Source organism: Pseudophryne corroboree, chromosome 1 (assembly GCF_028390025.1).
Source record: "Pseudophryne corroboree isolate aPseCor3 chromosome 1, aPseCor3.hap2, whole genome shotgun sequence".
Lineage (NCBI taxonomy): Eukaryota > Metazoa > Chordata > Amphibia > Anura > Myobatrachidae > Pseudophryne > Pseudophryne corroboree.
The window spans coordinates 298,627,035-298,648,873 of NC_086444.1; the positions used below are offsets into that span (position 1 = coordinate 298,627,035).

The window sequence follows — 21,839 nt, forward strand, 5'->3', positions numbered from 1 at the left end:
CAACCTCTGAGACTTGCATCTGTCGTTAAAATTATCCAATTCCAGACTCCGAACCTTTTCCCTGCGTGAGATTGTGCACTTGGAGCCACTAGATTAGAGATATTCTGGCCTTTGGAGACAACTGCACCATCTGATGAATTTGTAGATGCGAGCCTGACAACTGTGCGAGAACATCCAGTTGAAAAGGACGAGTGTGAAATCTTCCGAACTGGAGCGCTTCGAAAGACGCCACCATCTTTCCTAACAGTTGAATACACAAATACACCGAGACTGTCCGTGGTTTGAGTACTAACTGTATCAGATGACGAATATTTTGTACCTTCTGTTCTGGCAGGTAAATTCAACCCACCGTATCGAGAATCATTCCTCGGAATTGAAGTCTTTGAGACGGAATCAGATTTGATTTCTTGAAGTTGACAATCCAACTGTGCTGAACTAGTACATTGTACGTTAGGAAGGCATGGTGAAAGAGTATCTGTTGAGACGGAGCTTTGATGAGCAGATCGTCTAAGTATGGAACTATTATCACTCCCAGGGATCTGAGATGAGCTATCATCACAGACATCACTTTTGTGAATACCCGAGGCGCTGACGAGAGGCCAAACGATAGGGCCTGATAATGGTTTTGTTGTACTGCAAACCTTAAGTACACCTGATGCGGTGGCCAAATTGGAATGTGCAAGTACGTATCCTTGAGATCCAGCGCAATCATGAATTCCTGTGGCTCTAAACCTGCAATTACTGACCGCAGGGAATCCATCTGGAATCTGTAGTAAGTGACGTATTGATCGAGTCCCTGTAGGTTCAATATCGGTCTGACGGAGCCATCCGGCTTTGGTACTACAAAAAGATTTTAATAATAACCGTAACGCTGTTGGTGAACTGGAACCGGGATCAAAACTGTTGAATCTACCAGAGACTGTCTGTATCACCCCCTTTTTGTCTTCGGACACAGGCAGACCTGTCTTGAAAAAGCGCTTTGGTGGGAGACAATCGAACTCTATTTTGTAACCTTTTAACACTAAACTGCGGATCCACCCATCTGTGGACGTCCGAAACCACACCAAATGAAACGTCTGAAGGCGTGCTCCCACAACTGAAGATCCGATATGGGCTGGAAGCCCGTCATGCCACTGGCTTGTCAGTGGTCTTAGTGTCCTGACGACGGTTAGTGGTTTGTTGAAAACCACGTCCTCTACCACGTCTACTGTGTGTGGTTGTTCCTCTAGCACGGCTTCGCCAAGACCTAAAAAATTTGACCGCTGGACCTGAATATTTTCGTTTAGGAACCTGTGTAGGCAATGGTAGAAAAACAGATTTACCCCCTCGTGGCCTGAGAAATTAATTTGTCCAATCCAGGACCAAACAACATCTTCCCAGCGTAAGGTAAGGCTTCTATTACGCGTTTGGACTCTGCCTCTGCCTGCCAAGAGCGTAGCTAAAGTGCATGTCGTGCCACAACTAGTGAAGCTGAAAGGCGAGCAGTAACCTGTTCGACGTCCATAGAAGCCGTAGATGGATACTCCGCTAATTTACAGATGTGATCAGCAAGAAGTATAATGTGGTCATCCTGAAGTCCCGACTTGAGCTGTGTTATCCATGCAATTACAGCCTTATTCACCCAAACTCCCACCAAAGCAGGTCTAAGCAACACCCCCACTGCTGTATACATTGACTTTAGCATAGCTTCTAGCTTACGCTCTGATGGGTCTTTAAGGGTAGTAGCAGCTGGCACTGGAATGGTTAACTTTTTAGAAAGTTTTGACATAGACGAATCCACAGTCGGTGGATTTTCCCATTTTGACATCATAAGACTCTGGGAACGGGTAACTAGACAGAAACAGGCGAGGTACAGAAAACCGTTTATCCGGATTCTTCCAAGCCTCTGTTAACTGCTTGTTAATAGAATCTGAATAAGGAAAACACACCAGAGATCTTTGTCGTTTAGCAAATAACACCTCATCATTTGAAAGAGGTTCTTTAACCTCCGTAAAATTGAGAACCTGACGTACTGCCCTGATGAGATTATCAATGGTCGGACTATCAGTATCCTCACTATCTGACCGCTGATCCCATTCACCTTCCTCATGTTCTTCTTGCGATGTGAGGTCTGGCATTGAATAGTTAGAATGCAACATAGCTGAGACTGATAATTTATAAGACAAATGATAACTATCTTTCGGATCCAAGCTAGACCTGGACCTTTGTAACCCTTGCAAAGTCCTAGACGTCTCCTGAGCCCCTTCCGGTCTCTCAGACTGTATCACCCGAGCCTCAGATCTAGCCGCCTCCCACTCCTTTCGAGCGGCGGCCAATTCAGATTGCAACCCAGACATTACGTCCGCCAGCATCACCCATGGAGGATCAGGAGAAGAAATCGTATTTGCAGCTGTATTTACAAAACATACTGCCTAACTGCCAACACAACTCTCTCGAGGAGGGACACAATGCTCTGCTTCTGGATTTTTCTCTTAATTTAGGATTGCCGGCACCTGTGTTGAACAGTTAATGGATAAGAAAGGTGTTTCACTACAGGTGATGGCAATCATACAGTAAGAAGGATGTCCAGAAGCAGAGCATTCTGTCCCTCCTGGAGAGGGTCATGTTGGGAGGTATGATACTGTGTATGTGGTAGATCCATCAGGTAACACACTCGCACAGACCTTGCAGTTAAGCTGCTTTTTTTATTTTGCAGGTGCCTTACTCATTATGTCACAGACAGACAAGTAGACAAAGACAGACAAGTCCCACGACTCAGTAAAAATTTAACTAAGGTGTGTATAAGCCCGAAGTGCATTGCACGTGGGACAAACTACAAACAGCGAAACCTAAGCTGTCCGAATTCCTACTAACACCCCTGCTCCTTCCGGTGGCCGAGTGTTGTAGGACAGCAAACTTCCTGCAAGAAGCAGCAGGAAGTAGAGTTAGAATGGCATCCAGCCATGTGCTCAAATATAATAAAGTAGATTATAGATCTCTCCAAATACACATACATATATAAACATACTTGTACCCCCAGACATATATGCAACACAGGCTTAAGAGGCTGAAAGTTCTTTTACTGCTGGGCATATAATGAGCATTCCTTACACAGGCTTAATAGCCTTAGTTATGCCTGCTGCATTAAACTGCAGCTTAGTTTATAGGGCCTCATGCTACTATGCGGGCACCATCCTCCCCTCTCCCCCGTGACCTACCCCTCGTAGACGGACCGCGGCAGCAGTGAGCGATGTCCGCGGTCAGCCTTCCCTCTCTCCTCCCTCGGCAGACTGAGCCGCCGCCGTTCGCGGCTTCAGAGCTGCGAAGCGGAAGGGAGAGCAGCGGCGAAGGTAGCAGAGTGGTGGGGAGCCGTGTAGAGCGCCCAGCGGTGGCTGCTAGGCAGTCCGCGGCTGGGGGTGACATGCAGGCTGCGGATAGAGGCAGGGGATCACTATAACAAAAGAGGGAAAAAAAACAAAAACTTTTCAGATCCCTACTTTCAGATCCCTACTTCCAGCAGTGGAGGCTATGACGGGGCTTCTTCACACAAGCTCTGTCCAGCACCTTGTGAAGTCTCACGCTGCAGTCAGCACATGTGCTTGTGGTCTATGGCGGTGCTCTTCTCTTGAGCGCAGACAAGCTACCTGCTGCTGCAGCACCACCAACAATCCCGAACCCAAGCTTCTTTATAAGCTGGGAAGGGATTGTGTGTAAAAAAGAAAAAAGAAAATTTCAAAATAAAAGTAAAAAAATATAAATAAAAGTGGAGATTCTCCATGTGTGCTCTATCCTGACTGAGCACAGAAAAAACACTGAGGTACCTTGGGAGTATGGAGGGAGTGGGGAGTTACTAATTAAATATTTAAATGTTCCTATCCTGCTAACGCCCCGTCCATATCCCTAAGAGTACTCCAGTAACCCCTAGTGGATGGAAGAAACAACCTTAAGTGCTAGAAATCTTAATTCCACAGATTCCAAAGGTTCAAACGGAGATTTTTGAGGGGCCGTAAGGACTAAATTTAAGTCCCAGGGAGGAACTGGGGGAACAAAGGGTGGTTGAATTCGAATAACTCCCTGTAGAAAAGTCTGTACCTCTGGAATGAGAGCCAATTTTCTTTGAAAAAGCACCGATAAGGCAGAAGCCTGGCCTTTAAGTAAGGAAAGTCGTAAAACTTTAGTGAGGCCATCCTGAAGAAATTACAATAGGCGAGGAATCCTAAATAGGTCCGGTGTCAATCCGCGTTTTTCACACCAAGCAATGTAAATGTGCCACACCCTGTGATAAATTCCAGAAGTTACCGGCTTCCTGGCCTGAATAATCATCTGTACGACTGGCCAAGATAATTCTTTAGCCCTTAAAATGCTGGATTCAAGAACCATGCCGTCAAAGCCAGCCGATTTAAATCTGGGTGGTGAAATGGTCCTTGAAGGTGGTGGTCTGGTCGTAGAGGGAGACGATAAGGTTCCCTAACGACCATGCCGTGCAGAAGAGTGTACCTGACGACACGGCCAATCCGGAGCTATCAGAATGACCAGCCAGCCTTCCCGCCGGATGCGTTGAAGTAAACGTGGAATCAACGGAATTGGTGGAAATACGTATCCCAGTTGAAATTGCCATGGGGCTGTCAAGCCAGAGTTGCTTGAGGGTCCTGAGTGCGCGACCCGTAAAGAGGAAGCTTTTTGTTGATATGAGATTCCATGAGTTGTCGGGTGTTCCCCACCGAGAGACTAGAGAGATAAACACCTCCTGGTGAAGCTCCAACTCCCCCGGGTGGACCGTGTGATGGCTTAAGAAATCTGCTTCCCAGATGTTGACTCCCGGAGTGTGAATTGCGGAAATGGCCGGAACCCACTTCTCCGCCCATCTGAGAATGTGAGCTACCTCTTTCATGGAGGTCCAACTTCGAGTTCCTCCTTCTCTGTTTATGTAAGCCACCGCCGTGGCGTTGTCGGACAGAACATGAGCTGGATGCCCCTGGACCATGAACTATATCTGAATGAGTGCCTATCAGATTGCTCGCAGTTTCAAAATGTTGATCTGCAACAATGACTCCTCACTGCTCCAGAGTCCCTGAAAGTGATGAGTCTGAAACACTACACCCCAATCCATTAGGCTGGCGTCCGTGGTGACCATACTCCAAGACCAAATTGTGAACGGAGCTCCCCTGGTTAGATTGTGGCTCTGAAGCCACCTGTGGAGCGAATGACGAGTCTGTATTGACCATCGGAATAACTAAGTTGATGTGTGGACCCATCTGGGACCAACAGCAAAGAATCTGAGCTTGAAGGGGTCGAGCATGAAATCTTGCGTATGGAACTGCCTCGAAGGTTGCAACCATCTTGCCCAACACCTGCATGCCTCTGAGAACTGAAACCTTCGGTAATTGTAACAGTGTTCGAATTCTGGACTGTAAATCCTGGATCTTGCCCTGAGGAAGAAACACTCTGATTCCTGGTGTCGAATAAGAGTCCCAGAAATATCATCTCCTGGTGAAGATTTGGGGAAATTTATTATCCATCCGAATGACTGCAGCTTGTTTATCGTGAGTTGCAAGTGTTGTTGAAGAATCAACTCTGATGGAGCCTTGATTAGGAGATCGTCCAAGTAAGGAGTAATGTTGACACTCTGACACCTTAGAACTGCCACGATATGTCCCATGATCCTTGTAAACAACCGATCCGTGGAGAGCCCGAATGGAAGAGCCTGAACTGAAAATGCCAGGGGCTGACTGCAAATCTTAAAAGACATTGGTGACCTGTCCAAATGGGAACATGTAGGTATGCATCCTTTATGTCTATGGAAGCCAAATATTCCTCCAGCTCGATGGCCGTGATGATTGAACGGATGGATTCCATTTTGAATCTCTGGACAGAGCTATAGATTTAGCCATTTGAGATTTAAAAATGGGACGAAACGAACCATCCACTTTGTTTATGAGAAAGAGACTCGAGTAAATTACCTGACCTCTCTGCTGATCGGGAACTGGAAGAATTACACCACTGTGCCAAAGGGTGGTCGTTGCTTTAAGAAGAGGGAGGGATCGCTCGTGAGAGGGGTGATGGGGAAAAAAAACGATGTGGGACTTGGTCCTCGAGATCCAAGATATATCCTCTGGATATGACCCCAGTCACCCACCGACAGGGCTTTGACAGGAGTCATATCCTTGAAATGTAGTAACCGAGCCCCGACCACCATTGATCCCTCTGAAGACCCGGAGGCGTCATGCAGTAAGTTTGTCGGCAAGCTTAACAGCAGGTCTACGAGTTGCCTGTGTTCCTCTGCCTCGGAATGCTCCTCTTTGTGGAAATCTGGAAAAAACCCGAAAGGACTGAAAACATCTTCTGCCTTGAGTACGAAATGACCGAAACTTCGCTGATTTTGGTTTTTGAGGGGCAACCGGAAGAAAGGGACTTTTACCACCAGTAGTATCCAAAATAATCTTTTAGTTCCGATCCGAAAATAAACTCCCCTACAAAGGGCACAGCTGTTAGGGTCTGTTTTGAATCTGAGTCAGCATTCCAGACCTGAAGCCAAAGAGACCGTCTCGCCGTTACGGCCATGGCAGAGACACACGACTAACGCCTTAGAGTCCAATAATGCATCTCCAACATATGGCAGTCTCCGATATTTGTTCTGCCAATTGAATAGCTTCTGACGGATCGTCAGATTGCATACCAGACACCACTTGTGCTAGCCAGTCATCCACGGCCTTAAGAACCCAAGAGCCAGCAAGAAATGGACGCAAAGAAACACCTGATAGAGCAAACATAGATTTAAGGATTGCGTCTATCTTCCTGTCCGTAGCATCTTTCAAAGTCACCGACTGATCGGAGAGAATAACTGTAGCTTTCGCCAAGTGTGTAATGGGGGCATCTACCCTTGGGGACGTCTCCCAAAATTTTGCGTCTTTCTCAAAGAAGGGATACAGAAATCTCAACTTTTTAGGGGCTTGAAAACGAGAGTCCGGCTTAAGCCAGGGATCTTTCAGGATATCTGCAAAGTGCGAATAAGAGGAATAAACAGCAACCTGTCTTTTCTGTCTTTTGAAAAAGGGCGTTGAAGTCTCCGCCACCTCCATCTCTTGAGGTTAAGAGTCTGACGAATGGCCTCTATCAGTCTGACACTTGAGGTTGTAGATAATTCCTCTTCTTCCCAAGTAGAAGTATACTCCCATTTTGGGTCTACTTCACCTTCCGTCAAGGAAGGGGTCATAGGATCGAACTCCTCCCCCAGAAAGGTTACAGCGAGTAACGGATGTGTCAGTTTTCTAGCAGCCGAACCGCTTGAAGAGTTTAAAAAGGACTGAGTTAAGTCAGAGAGACTTTTGCCCATATTTTTCGCCCACAGTGGTTCTTCGGGAGTCTGATTGGGAGCCACACCTGACTGGGATTGACTGGGAGAGCCACGCGCACAGCGAAAAATACACACAAAAATACACCTCTAGAACAGTCCAATACTGTCAAAGACAGATTGCGACTGTTCTGTACCTTAGTAGTGCCTCTTCGATTCCACAGAGAAATAGAGAGACCCAGCGATGAAGTATGGTGACCCTTCTAGAGGCAGCCGAGAGTGCGAAAATTAACTAACTAACCCCACTCTAATAGTACCTGTCACCTGTGTACAGGGAATAGGTACTCCAAAACGAAATAAAAACCTAACTAAAAACTATAGGTCAAAAAACTGTCTGTACTCCACAGGCACAAAACAAAAACGGAGCTAGTGGCTAGTCAGACTGGAGATGGGACGGGTTAGAGGAGAGAAGAGTTAGTTTTTTATAGGTTCTGTGCCAAACTCCACTACCCACATACTATAACCCACAAGTAACGGTGCAGCGTCCCCCAGATGGATGAAAGAGAAAAGGGTGGATGACAGAACAAAGCGCCAAAGTCTGACACCCTTCTAGCAGAGGCAATAGCCAGCAGAAACAGGAGCTTGGCTGTGAGCCATTTAAGGTCCACTGACTCAAGAGGTTCAAACGAAGACTCTTGCAGGGCATTCAGGACAACAAACAAATCCCATGGAGCCACAGGAGGGACATAGGGAGGCTGAATCCGCAGTACACCGTGAGTGAATAAATGAATGAACGTCAGGTATAGACAATATTTCTCTGAAACCACATCGACAAGGCATATGTGTGAACCTTGAGAGAGGCCAGAGGAACTCCTAAATACAGGTCTTGTTGCAAAAAAGACAGAAGTCTGGAAGTACTGAATTTGTAAGCATCGTAATTCTTAGCAGCACACCAGGTGAAGTAAGAATTCTAAACCCTATAATAAATCCGCGCAGATGCCGGGCCTTCAGCATAGTTTGGATGACCGCCTCGGAGAATCCTTTGGCCCTCAGGAGTAAAGCTTCAATAGCCACGCCGTTAAAGCCAGTCTGGCCAGGTCTGGATAGACACAAGGGCCCTGAACAAGGAGGTCTGGGCGTTGAGGAAGTAGAAGAGGAGGCTCTATCGATAGACCCTGCAGGTATGAGAACCATGCTGGAGCGACTAGAAGTAGTATTTCTCCTACTTGTTTGAACTTCAGTAGTACCCTGTGCAGGAGTGACACTGGAGGGAACACGTAGAGCAGCCGAACGTTCCATGGAATTTCCATAGCGTCCACGATCTCTGCTTGAGGATCCCTGGTTCTTGATCCGAAGACCGGAACCTTGTTATAGTGTCAAAACGCCATCAGGTCTACATCTGGTAGGCCACACTTGTTCACTAGGAGTTGAAAGACTTCCTGATGAAGACTCCACTCTCCGGTGTGCACATCCTGACGACTGAGGAAATAATCTTCCCAGTTGAGGACTCCCGGAATGAACTTTGACGATATTGCCGGCAGAAGGCGTTCCGCCCAACGAAGATTTTTGAGACTTCTATCATTGCCATGCTGCTTCGAATGCCGCCCTGATGGTTTATGTACGCCATCGTGATGGCGTTGTCTGACCGTACTTGAACAGGCCTGTTCTGTATCAGAGGCAGGGCGAGAGACAAAGCATTGAACACTGCCTGCAATTCCAGAATGTTTATCGGGAGGAGTGATTCCTCCATGGTCCACCGACCCTGGAAAGAGTGTTGCTGTTACACCGCGCCCCCAACCCTTCAGACTGGTGTCCGTAGTCAGTAGGACCCAGTTGGGGATTCAGAAGGGACGGCCCCTGCTCAACTGCTGGTCCTGTAGCTAGCAGGTCAGCGACAGGCGGACCTCCGGAGTCAAGGAGATCATGTGAGACCTGATCCGATGAGGCAGGCCGTCCCACTTGGAAAGGATTAACCTTTGTAGAGGGCGGGAATAGAATTGAGTGTACTCTACCATGTCAAAAGCAGACACCATGAGGCCTAGTACTTGCATCGCCAAGTGTACCGACACTCTTGGGCGGGAGAGGAAGTATCTTATCCTGTACTGAAGTTTCAGGAACTTCTCAGGAGACAGAAACAGCCGTTGACTGTGTATGTCCGATAGTGCCCCCAGGTGCACCATGCTCCGAGCAGGGACCAGCGAGACCACCTTCCAGTTGAGGAGCCACCTGTGGGCTTGCAGGAAGTTTACCGTCAGTTGTAGATGACTGAGGAGGACATCGTGGAAGTTTGCCAGAATCAGCAAATCGTCCAGATACGGCAGGAACCTGACTCCCTGGCGACGGAGTAGAGCAGTCATCACGGCCATAACCTTGGTGAAGATCGGAGGGGCCGTGGACAGTCCAAGCGGCAGAGCCTGGAATTGATAGTGAAGGTTGCCAATAGCAAACTGCAGACATTGCTGATGCGATATGGCAATAGGCATATGCAGGTAAGCATCTTGTATAACCAGGGATACCATATAGTCTCCGGGTTCCATAGCCAGTACAATTGAGCAGAGTGTTTCCATACGGAACTTGCAACACTCTCACAAACTTGTTCAGTGATTTGAGGTTGAGAATACGCCTGAAAGACTCAACAAGTTTTGGGACTAGAAACAGGGTCGAGTAGTATCCTCTGCCTCTCTGGGAGAGAGGTATCAGCACTACCACTACTGTATCCAGGAGGGAAACTACTGTATCCAGGAGGGAACGCACAACCATCAGTAGAGCTTGTGCCTTTAACGGATCCGAAGGGATAACCGATGTGCAGAACTGGCGAGGGGGACGTCTCTGGGAAGAGACTGCGTACCCGTGAGAGACAACTTTTCGCACCCATGCGTCTGAAGTGGTCATTAACCAGACTTGTATGAATCGTAGAAGTCGGCCCCCCACCCTGGGAGACCCCAGGGGGAGGCCTGTCCTGTCATGCAGCCGGCTTCTCATCAGAAGCAGGCTGACGAGCAGCCCAGGAACATTAGCCTTTGGGCTTAGTGGTTGTTGGGAGCACGAGACAATCTCGGGTATGCCCGACCTTCGCTTTCCCTTAAGGCCAAAAGCAGGGAAAAGTGGTACCTTTTGCCTTCTGTGCAGAAGGAGTAGCATTTGGGAGAAAGGCAGTCATAGTAGCCGCCGATTCAGACCCAATTTTTAATTAGGTCTTCTCCAAATAAGATTTCCCCAGTAAAAGGGGAATACCTCCAAGGACTTTTGGAGTCCAGGTCCACCATCCACCTCAACCACAGAATACGGCGAGACAGGACAGACGTATTAGATGCCTTAGCAGTCAATACACCCGCTTCAGGGACACCTCCTGGTGAAAAAAAAAGGTGGCGGTGGTATTGTGAGACAGGGGATGTCTGGCATTGTCAGGTATATCCTCGGGCAGCTCTTCCTCTAATGCCTGATCCAGTCATCAATCTATTTTGCGGCCCCAAGAGGACGCAATCGTGGTCTATGTATAACACCCGTAAGGGAGTAATAGACTTCAGGAATATCTCCACACGCTTACCTGTCGGTTCCTACAGTGAGGGTACAGTGGTGAGAGGCAGTGTAGACGACACCCAATGGGTGACACGAGTTCACTAGCAGTGAATTACCTACTCGTTACATAACTCTGCAGGGGGAGGATATCGAGCTAATGCCCGTTGTAGACAGGGAAAATGTCTTCCCTGGATTAGACCAGGAGTTTTGTCTGATGTACACTTAATGGTCATATTGTGGTAACAGAGTTTTAATTACCCTCTGACGTGTGAACATATCAGTTTGCTTAACCACAGTAGGGGAATCCTCTTATCAGTGATTTGTAGAATTTGTTACCTAGTAACCACAAGGGCAGTGGTATCATTTAGCAATGGAAAATCCTTCTTAGGAACACCTAATATAGGGACAGATAAGACAGAATGATCCCCCTCTCTTCAGATAAAATATCAGAGAGATTATTGGATATGGAGGAGGAAGCAGCCCGCTCAGATGACCCAGAGACAAGAGTGTGACCTGGAATAGGGTTTTGCCTGACCAAGGAATGAGTCATAAGCTACAATCCGTGAGGCAAAATTTTCCCGCCCAAAGCAGAGTAACCATGGGGACATCAGAGACTGATGTTACAGGTGGATCCATAGGGGGCATAAAGCGTTCAACTAGAGAACCCAGTAGGTTTGAGGACGCAGCTCAGGTTGGCTCCTGATTGATTACAGGAGCTGCAAACTGAATGGGAGATGTATGAGACATAGCGCACAGACCATCACACAAAACTTCCCCCTCAAGGTAAATCCATTGCGTATGCTCTGCAGGATGCAGGAGCGTCCCCAGACTTACTGCCCTACATGTGAAACATTATACACAAATGCAACAGAGAGCAGTTTAGTACGATGAAGCCAAACAGAGTACAATACCTGCAAATAAATCCGTTAGCATGTGACTGAGTACCCAGTACAACACCTGCGAATAAATCCGGTATTATGTGACTGAGTACACAGTAGAAAACACGTTAATAGGTAAATACTGTGACGCACTAATGGACACAGACGCACCTAGTGCCTAGGGTACAGTATACAGTGATAGATATATCTGTAATACACCGCAGTGAAATCACACAGTAGATACAGGCACACACAGTCACAATGCGCGGTCTGAGACCGGATGTATATATCAGAACACTCGTACAATATAGTCTGGCACAGGTACACTTGTTCTTAAATAACGCTGTCTTATTATCGATATGCAGAATACTTAAGTGTTTGTAAAACCACGGCGGTGATGTACAGGCGGGTTCACAAAGGAGACCTTGCCCTGCAGTCCTGGAGACCAGTCGCATCTATTCCAGAAAATGGCGCGCAGCGTCTCAGGCAGGGAGTAAGGGAGAGAGTGTGAGGCAGCTCCAGGGTGGGAACACCAGCAGTAGATGGATATATATATACAAATAGAGAGATATATATATATATATATATATATATATACACATATATATATACATACATGCATACATACATACACACACACATACATACACACACACATTAATATAAAACCACAGCACTCGCCACCCCAGAAGCGGGGTGCAATGTCTGCACTCACCACTCATAGGGTGGGGTGCATGTAGCCCATGGCCACCTACTTAAAAATATACAAAGTTCAGCACTCACCAAAGCAAGCTCACTTATTTTCACATCAATAAGTAAATGATGGGGGTTTAGTGAATTGGCCAATTCACGGAAGCCTGCAAACCGCTTGCCAAGGTACCCCATCTTCATGCAGGTCCTACACTATCACAGAGTCTCAAAAATTAAAACCTAGCAACTGTATCACACATAATATAACTGCAAATATGCCCACTTGGTTTAATGTGTATCTGCCAAATACTCCATGGCTTTTAAAATCACCCACATTCAGGCAAAAAATATTGCATTCAGCATCACCTTAAATGTGAGAATTCTTTTGTAACATATCAAATAATATGTCCTTGTGGATTGTTGTATATCGGCAAAAAATAGGATTTTACTCACCAGTAAATCTATTTCTCGTAGTCCGTAGTGGATGCTGGGGACTCCGTAAGGACCATGGAGAATAGACGGGCTCCGCAGGAGACTGGGCACTCTAAGAAAGATTTAGTACTACTGGTGTGCACTGGCTCCTCCCTCTATGCCCCTCCTCCAGACCTCAGTTAAGGAAACTGTGCCCGGAAGAGCTGACATTATAAGGAAAGGATTTTGGAATCCAGGGTAAGACTCATACCAGCCACACCAATCACACCGTATAACTTGTGATAAACTTACCCAGTCAACAGTATGAACCACAACAGAGCATCAACAATGGATGCCCACATAACCCTTTATTAAGCAATAACTATGTACACGTATTGCAGAAAGTCCGCACTTGGGACGGGCGCCCAGCATCCACTACGGACTACGAGAAATAGATTTACCGGTGAGTAAAATCTTATTTTCTCTAACGTCCTAGTGGATGCTGGGGACTCCGTAAGGACCATGGGGATTATACCAAAGCTTCCAAACTGGCGGGAGAGTGCGGATGAGACTGCAGCACCGAATGGGCAAACACAAGGTCCTCCTCAGCCAGGGTATCAAACTTGTAGAACTTAGCAAATGTGTTTGTACCCGACCAAGTAGCTGCTCGGCAAAGCTGTAATGCCGAGACCCCTCGGGCAGCCGCCCAAGAAGAGCCCACTTTCCTTGTGGAATGGGCTTTCACTGATTTTGGATGCGGCAAACCAGCCGCAGAATGAGCCTGCTGAATCGTGTTACAGATCCAGCGAGCAATGGTTTGCTTTGAAGCAGGAGCACCCAGCTTGTTGGATGCATACAGGATAAACAGCGAGTCAGTCTTCCTGACTCCAGCCGTCCTGGCTACATAGATCTTCAAAGCCCTGACTACATCAAGCAACTTGGAATCCTCCAAGTCACGAGTAGCAGCAGGCACCACAATAGGTTGGTTCAAATGAAAAGATGACACCACCTTCGGCAGAAATTGCGGACGAGTCCGTAATTCTGCCCTGTCCACATGGAAAACCAGATAGGGGCTTTTACATGACAAAGCCGCCAATTCTGACACACGCCTAGCCGAAGCTAAGGCCAATAGCATGACCACCTTCCACGTGAGATACTTTAGCTCCACGGTCTTAAGTGGCTCAAACCAGTGGGATTTCAGGAAACCCAACACCACGTTGAGATCCCAAGGTGCCACTGGTGGCACAAAAGGGGGCTGAATATGCAGCACTCCCTTAACAAACGTCTGAACTTCAGGAAGAGAAGCCAGTTCCTTTTGAAAGAAAATGGATAGGGCCGAAATCTGGACCTTTATGGATCCCAACTTCAGGCCCATAGTCACTCCAGACTGTAGGAAGTGCAGGAACCGGCCCAGCTGGAATTCTTCTGTAGGGGCCTTCCTGGCCTCACACCAGGCAACATATTTTCGCCATATACGGTGATAGTGTCTTGCTGTCACGTCCTTCCTAGCCTTTATCAGCGTAGGAATAACCTCATCCGGAATGCCTTTTTCCGCTAGGATCCTGCGTTCAACCGCCATGCCGTCAAACGCAGCCGCGGTAAGTCTTGGAACAGACAGGGCCCCTGTTGCAATCGGTCCTCTGTGAGCATTTCTTGCAGTTCCGGGTACCAAGTCCTTCTTGGCCAATCCGGAACAATGAGTATTGTTCTCACTCCTCTTTTTCTTACGATTCTCAGCACCTTGGGTATGAGAGGAAGAGGAGGAAACACATAGACCGACTGGAACACCCACGGTGTTACCAGTGCGTCCACCGCTATCGCCTGAGGGTCTCTTGACCTGGCGCAATACCTTTGTAGCTTTTTGTTGAGACGGGACGCCATCATGTCTACCTGTGGCAGTTCCCATCGATTTGTAATCTGAATGAAGACTTCGTGATGAAGTCCCCACTCTCCCGGGTGGAGGTAGTGCCTGCTGAGGAAGTCTTCTTCCCAGTTGTCCACTCCCGGAATGAACACTGCTGACAGTGCTTGCACGTGATTCTCCGCCCAACGAAGAATCCTGGTGGCTTCCGCCATCGCCACTCTGCTTCTTGTGCCGCCCTGGCGGTTTACATGAGCCACTGCGGTGATGTTGTCTGACTGAATCAGCACCGGTTGGTTGCGAAGCAGAGGCTCCGCTTGACTCAGGGCGTTGTATATGGCCCTAAGTTCCAGGATATTTATGTGCAGACAAGCCTCCTGACTTGACCACAACCCTTGGAAGTTTCTTCCCTGAGTGACTGCCCCCCCACCCTTGGAGGCTCGCATCCGTTGTCACCAGGACCCAGTCCTGTATGCCGAACCTGCGGCCCTCGAGAAGGTGAGCACTCTGTAGCCACCACAGAAGAGACACCCTGGCCCTCGGGAACAGGGTGATCAGCCGATGCATCTGAAGATGCGATCCGGACCACTTGTCCAACAGATCCCACTGAAAGATCCTCGCATGGAACCTGCCGAAGGGAATGGCTTCGTATGATGCCACCATCTTTCCCAGGACTCGCGTGCAGCGATGCACCGACACCTGTTTCGGTTTTAAGAGGTCTCTGACTAGAGTCACGAGCTCTTGAGCCTTCTCCGCCGGGAGAAACACCTTCTGGTCCGTGTCCAGAATCATGCCCACCTTCCTTGTGGAATGGGCTTTTACTGATTTTGGCAGCGGCAATCCAGCCACAGAATGAGCCTGCTGAATCGTGTTACAGATCCAGCGAGCAATAGTTTGGTTTGAAGCAGGAGCACCCAGCTTGTTGGGTGCATACAGGATAAACAGCGACTCAGTTTTCCTGACTCTAGCCGTTCGGGCTACATAAACCTTCAAAGCCCTGACCACATCTAGTAACTCAGAATCCTCCAAGTCACGAGTAGCCACAGGCACCACAATAGGTTGGTTCATATGAAAAGATGACACCACTTTTGGCAGAAATTGCGGACGGGTCCGCAATTCCGCCCTGTCCATATGGAAAACCAGATAGGGGCTTATTGTGTGACAAAGCCGCTAATTCTGACACACGCCTAGCTGAAGCCAAGGCTAATAGCATGACCACCTTCCACGTGAGAAATTTTAACTCCACGGTTTTAAGTGGCTCAAACCAGTGTGACTTCAGGAAACTCAACACCACGTTAAGATCCCAAGGTGCCACTGGAGGCACAAAAGGGGGCTGAATATGCAGCACTCCCTTTACAAACGTCTGAACTTGAGGAAGAGAAGCCAGTTCTTTATGAAAGAAAATGGATAGGGACGGAATCTGGACCTTAATGGAACCCAGTTTTAGGCCCAAAGTCACTCCCGACTGTAGGAAGTGCAGGAAACGGCCCAGCTGGAATTCCTCCGTAGGGGCATTCCTGGCCTCACACCAAGCAACATATTTTCGCCAAATATTGTGATAATGTTTAGCCGTCACGTCCTTCCTAGCCTTTATCAGCGTAGGAATAACCTCATCCGGAATGCCTTTTTCTGCTAGGATTCGGCGTTCAACCGCCATGCCGTCAAACGCAGCCGCGGTAAGTCTTGGAACAGACAGGGCCCCTGTTGCAACAAGTCCTGTCTTAGAGGCAGAGGCCATGGGTCCTCTGTGAGCATTTCTTGCAGCTCTGGATACCAAGTCCTTCTTGGCCAATCCGGAACAATGAGTATTGTTCTCACTCCTCTTCTTATGATTCTCAGCACCTTGGGTATGAGAGGAAGAGGAGGAAATACATAGACCGACTGGAACACCCACGGTGTCACTAGTGCGTCTACAGCTATCGCCTGAGGGTCTCTTGACCTGGCGCAATACCTCTGTAGCTTTTTGTTGAGGCGGGATGCCATCATGTCTACTTGTGGCAGTTCCCACCGACTTGCAATCTGCGTGAAGACTTCTTGATGAAGTCCCCACTCTCTCGGGTGGAGGTCGTGCCTGCTGAGGAAGTCTGCTTCCCAGTTGTCCACTCCCGGAATTATGTGATTCTCCGCCCAGCGAAGAATTCTGGTGGCTTCCGCCATCGCCACCCTGCTCCTTGTGCCGCCTTGGCGGTTTACATGACTCACTGCGGTGATGTTGTCTGACTGAATCAGCACCGATCGGTCGCGAAGCAGGGTCTCCGCTTGACGTAGGGCGTTGTATATTGCCCTTAGTTCCAGGATGTTGATGTGAAGGCAAGTCTCCTGACTTGACCACAGACCTTGGAAATTTCTTCCCTGTGTGACTGCTCCCCACCCTCGGAGGCTTGCGTCCGTGGTCACCAGGACCCAGTCCTGAATGCCGAATCTGCGGCCCTCGAGAAGGTGAGCACTCTGCAGCCACCACAGGAGAGACACCCTGGCCCTGGGGGATAGGGTGATCAGCCGATGCATTTGTAGATGTGATCCGGACCACTTGTCCAACAGATCCCATTGAAAGGCCCTCGCATGGAACCTGCCGAAGGGAATGGCCTCGTATGATGCCACCATCTTTCCCAGGACTCGCGTGCAGTGATGCACCAACACCTGTTTTGGTTTTAATAGGTCTCTGACCAGTGTCATGAGCTCCTGAGCCTTCTCCATCGGGAGATAAACCCTCTTCTGGCCTGTGTCCAGAATCATGCCCAGGAAGGGCAGACGAGTCGTAGGAATCAACTGAGACTTTGGAATATTTAGAATCCAGCCGTGCTGTTGTAACACTTCCCGAGAGCGTGCCACGCTGATCAGCAACTGCTCTATGGACCTCGCCTATATGAGGAGATCGTCCAAGTATGGGATAATTGTGACTCCTTGCCGTCGCAGGAGCACCATCATTTCCGCCATTACCTTGGTAAATATTCTCGGTGCCGTGGAGAGACCAAACGGCAACGTCTGGAATTGGTAATGACAATCCTGTATCACAAATCTGAGGTACTCAAGATGAGGTGGATAAATGGGGACATGAAGGTAAGCATCCTTTATGTCCATAGACACCATAAAATCCCCCCCTTCCAGGCTTGCGATGACCGCTCTGAGCAATTCCATCTTGAACCTGAACCTTTTCAGGTATATGTTCAGGGATTTTAAATTCAATATGGGTCTGACCGAACCGTCCGGTTTCGGTACCACAAACATGGTCGAATAATAACCCCTTCCCTGTTGCAGGAGGGGAACCTTTACCACCACCTGCTGAAGATACAATTTGTGAATTGCAGCTAACACTATTTCCATCTCTAAGGGGGAAGCTGGCAGGGCCGATTTGAGGTAACGGTGAGGGGGCATCTCTTCGAATTCCAGCTTGTATCCCTGAGACACAATCTCTATAGCCCAGGGATCCACCTGGGAGTGAACCCACTTGTGGCTGAAATTTCGGAGACGCGCCCCCACCGGGCCTAGCTCCGCCTGTGGAGCCCCAGCGTCATGCAGTGGATTTAGTGGAAGCCGGGGAGGACTTCTGTTCCTGGGAACTAGCTGTATTGTGCAGCTTCTTTCCTCTACCCCTGCCTCTGGCAAGAAAGGACGCACCTCGGACTTTCTTGCCTTTTTGTGATCGAAAGGACTGCATTTGGTAATACGGTGCTTTCTTAGGTTGTGAGGGAACATATGGCAAAAAATTTGACTTTCCAGCCGTAGCTGTGGAGACCAGGTCCGAGAGACCCTCCCCAAACAACTCCTCACCCTTGTAAGGTAAAACCTCCATGTGCCTTTTTGAGTCGGCATCTCCTGTCCATTGCCGAGTCCACAGGACCCTTCTGGCAGAAATCGACATTGCATTTATTCTAGAGCCCAGTAGGCTAATGTCTCTTTGAGCATCTCTCATATATAGGACAGCATCTTTTATATGCCCCAGGGTCAGTAATATAGTATCCTTGTCCAAGGTATCAAGTTCCTCAGATAAGGTATCTGTCCATGCTGCTACAGCACTATACATTCAGGCCGACGCAATCGCCGGCCTTAGTAAGGTACCTGAATGTGTATAAATTGACTTCAGGATACCCTCCTGCTTTCTATCCGCAGCATCTTTTAGGGTGGCCGTATCCTGTGACGGCAGGGCTACCCTCTTGGATAAGCGTGTTAAAGCTTTGTCTACCCTAGGGGAGGATTCCCAGCGTAACCTGTCCGTTGGCGGGAAAGGATACGCCATAAGCATCCGTTTGGAAATCTGCAGTTTTCTATCTGGAGATTCCCAAGCCTTTTCACATAACTCATTTAACTCATGTGAAGGGGGAAAGGTCACCTCTTGCCTTTTTTCCCCATACATATAAACCCTCTTGTCAGGGACTGGGGTTTCCTCTGTGATGTGCAACACATCTTTCATTGCTATAATCATGTAACGTATGGCTTTAGCCATTTTAGGCTGTAACTTTGCATCATCGCCATCGACACTGGAGTCAGAATCCGTGTCGATATCTGTGTCAACAATTTGGGATAGTGGGCGCTTCTGAGACCCTGACGGCCTCTGCGACATAGGATCAGGCATTGGCTGAGACCCCGGCTGTCCCAAGGCTTCAGCTTTATCCAACCTTTTATGCAAGGCAGTAACATTATCATTTAAAACCTTCCACATATCCATCCAATCGGGTGTCGGCGCCGGCGACCCCACATTCATTTGTTCCCGCTGTTTCCACATAGCCTTCCTCGTCAAACATGCCGACACAAGCGTACCGACACACCACACACACACAGGGGATGCTCTATTTGAAGACAGTTCCCCCACAAGGCCTTTTGGAGAGACAGAGAGAGAGTATGCCAGCACACACCCCAGCGCTATATGTCCCAGGAATCACACAGTAACTTACTGTTAACCCAGTAGCTGCTGTATATACTGTTTTTGCGCCAAATTTATGTGCCCCCCCCTCTCTTTTTACCCTCTTCTACCGTGATTCTGCAGGGGAGAGCCTGGGGAGCTTCCTCTCAGCGGAGCTGTGGAGAGAAAATGGCTCTGGTGAGTGCTGAGGAAGAAGCCCCGGCCCCTCAGCGGCGGGCTTCTGTCCCGCGTTTCTGTGTAAAAATATGGTGGGGGCCCATGCATATATACAGTGCCCAACTGTATATATGCCCACTTTTGCCAAGAGGTCTCTAATTGCTGCCCAGGGCGCCCCCCCTGCGCCCTGCATCCTACAGTGACCGGAGTATGTGGGTTTAGTGTGGGAGCAATGGCGCACAGCTGCAGTGCTGTGCGCTACCTCATATGAAGACTGGAGTCTTCTGCCGCCGATTTCGAAGTCTTCTTGCTTCTGTCACCGGCTTCTGTCTTCCGGCTCTGCGAGGGGGACGGCGGCGCGGCTCCGGGATCGGACGACCAAGGGTGCGATCCTGTGTACGATCCCTCTGGAGCTAATGGTGTCCAGTAGCCTAAGAAGCAGGACCTATCTTCAGTGAGTAGGGCTGCTTCTCTCCCCTCAGTCCCACGTAGCAGAGAGTCTGTTGCCAGCAGATCTCTCTGAAAATAAAAAAACCTAACAAAATACTTTCTTTTTAGCAAGCTCAGGAGAGCTCACTAAGTAGCACCCAGCTCGTCCGGGCACAGATTCAAACTGAGGTCTGGAGGAGGGACATAGAGGGAGGAGCCAGAGCACACCAGTATCCAAATTCTTTCTTAGTGCGCTGTCTCCTGCGGAGCCCATCTATTCCCCATGGTCCTTACGGAGTTCCCAGCATCCACTAGGACGTTAGAGAAACCAAACGTAAATTCAGGGAAAGAATGGTGGCCCATAGATCAGCCATAAAGGCTGCAATTGAGAATGGTTATAGTGAGCTCGACATTTTAGTGAGGCACATCATAATGTACCTAGTTTACGTTATCGCATGATCGATAACGTTCCACCTCTAAAAAGAGGGGGTGATCGGGATGAGATATTAATAAAAACAGGAAAATGAGTGGATCCATTGCTTGGACGTTGTCCAGCCTAGGGGTCTTAATGAAATGTTTACATTATCTTGCTTTTAACCTTTTTTTGATTAGGCTTCTATGTATGTTACCTATTAGTACTTCAATGTGGTTCTTTTTCTATAATGAGGCATTTACCATACAGAGTCTATATAGCGTTTAGATAAATGTTGATCAATTGTTATTCTAGCGCTTAGAGACAACCTGGTTGCTATGGTGATGGTACACTATGATGGTAGACGTGCGTCGCATCAATACACGATGACGTCATTTGTGCGGGACACCGCCGGAGCTCCGGCACAAACAGCAGTCATGCTTCCACATGGTGACGGGTATAAAGTACTGGTAAGTTGTATATACATGTGTTTTCTGCATCCTTAAGACAATCTGACAATAGATTGAATTGATACACGTTGGCTATAAATTATGTATATTCCCAGTGCAGCACCTTTGTTCTACTGTATTTCCCCTTGTGAGGGCACCGGGAGCAGTTATCCATCGTTTTATGGAGTGCCGGTCCCACATTCGTGTGTGTGTGTGTGTGTGTGTGTGTGTGTGTGTGTGTGTGTGTGTGTGTGTCTATTTTTTTCTAAAAGCCATAAAGGTTAAATGAAGCTAGTCTGTATGCATTTCATTTGTTTTATTACCTGGACGCCAGGGCTGACAGGAACTGGATACATCATATTTGGTGCAAAACAAACTGGCTGTGTATATACAGGGGTTGGCTGCTGATGTCCCACCATTGAAGGACTCGGCTGAGCTTGTGGTCGAGGTGAGGTTGGTGTTGTAGAAGGCTTGGGCTGTTGTGAAGAAAAAGAAAAATACCCTGTAAATAAAATACCCAGATCCATAGCAGTAAACTATGAACGATTGAGGCCTGTAACATGGAGAGATTTGCAACGATGTACAGTAGTATTATGGGTAGCAATGGACACAATAAAGGTAATTTAGCAGTTTTATAGCTCGACTTTTAAGAACAGTTGTACCTTAAAAAAGCATTGTTTAGATTGAATAGTGTAAATATTTATAAACACCGTGATTTCTAAAGGGCCCTACACATTAGGCGATATGCCGCCGAGGTGGCAGACAGCCCCATAGCAATGCATGCTAATATGGACGAGATTGTCCATATTGGCCTGCATGTATAAGCAACCCGGCACCAACGATGAACGAGCGCGAGGCCGTGCTTCGTTCATCGTTGGTGCCTACACACTGAAAAGATATGAA

At 48.2% G+C, this 21,839-nt stretch overlaps 1 protein-coding gene across 10 annotated transcripts in view; it reads right to left on the reverse strand.

Annotated features, from left to right (window-relative positions):
* Positions 1–21,839, reverse strand: part of ATXN2 (ataxin 2) — a 381,295-nt gene that overhangs the window by 69,789 nt on the left and 289,667 nt on the right. For all 10 annotated transcript variants that reach the window (XM_063964383.1, XM_063964388.1, XM_063964386.1 and 7 more), the window contains one exon: positions 21,260–21,412. In XM_063964383.1, coding sequence (XP_063820453.1) covers positions 21,260–21,412 — 153 coding nt within the window. The remainder of the gene's footprint in view (positions 1–21,259; positions 21,413–21,839) is intronic.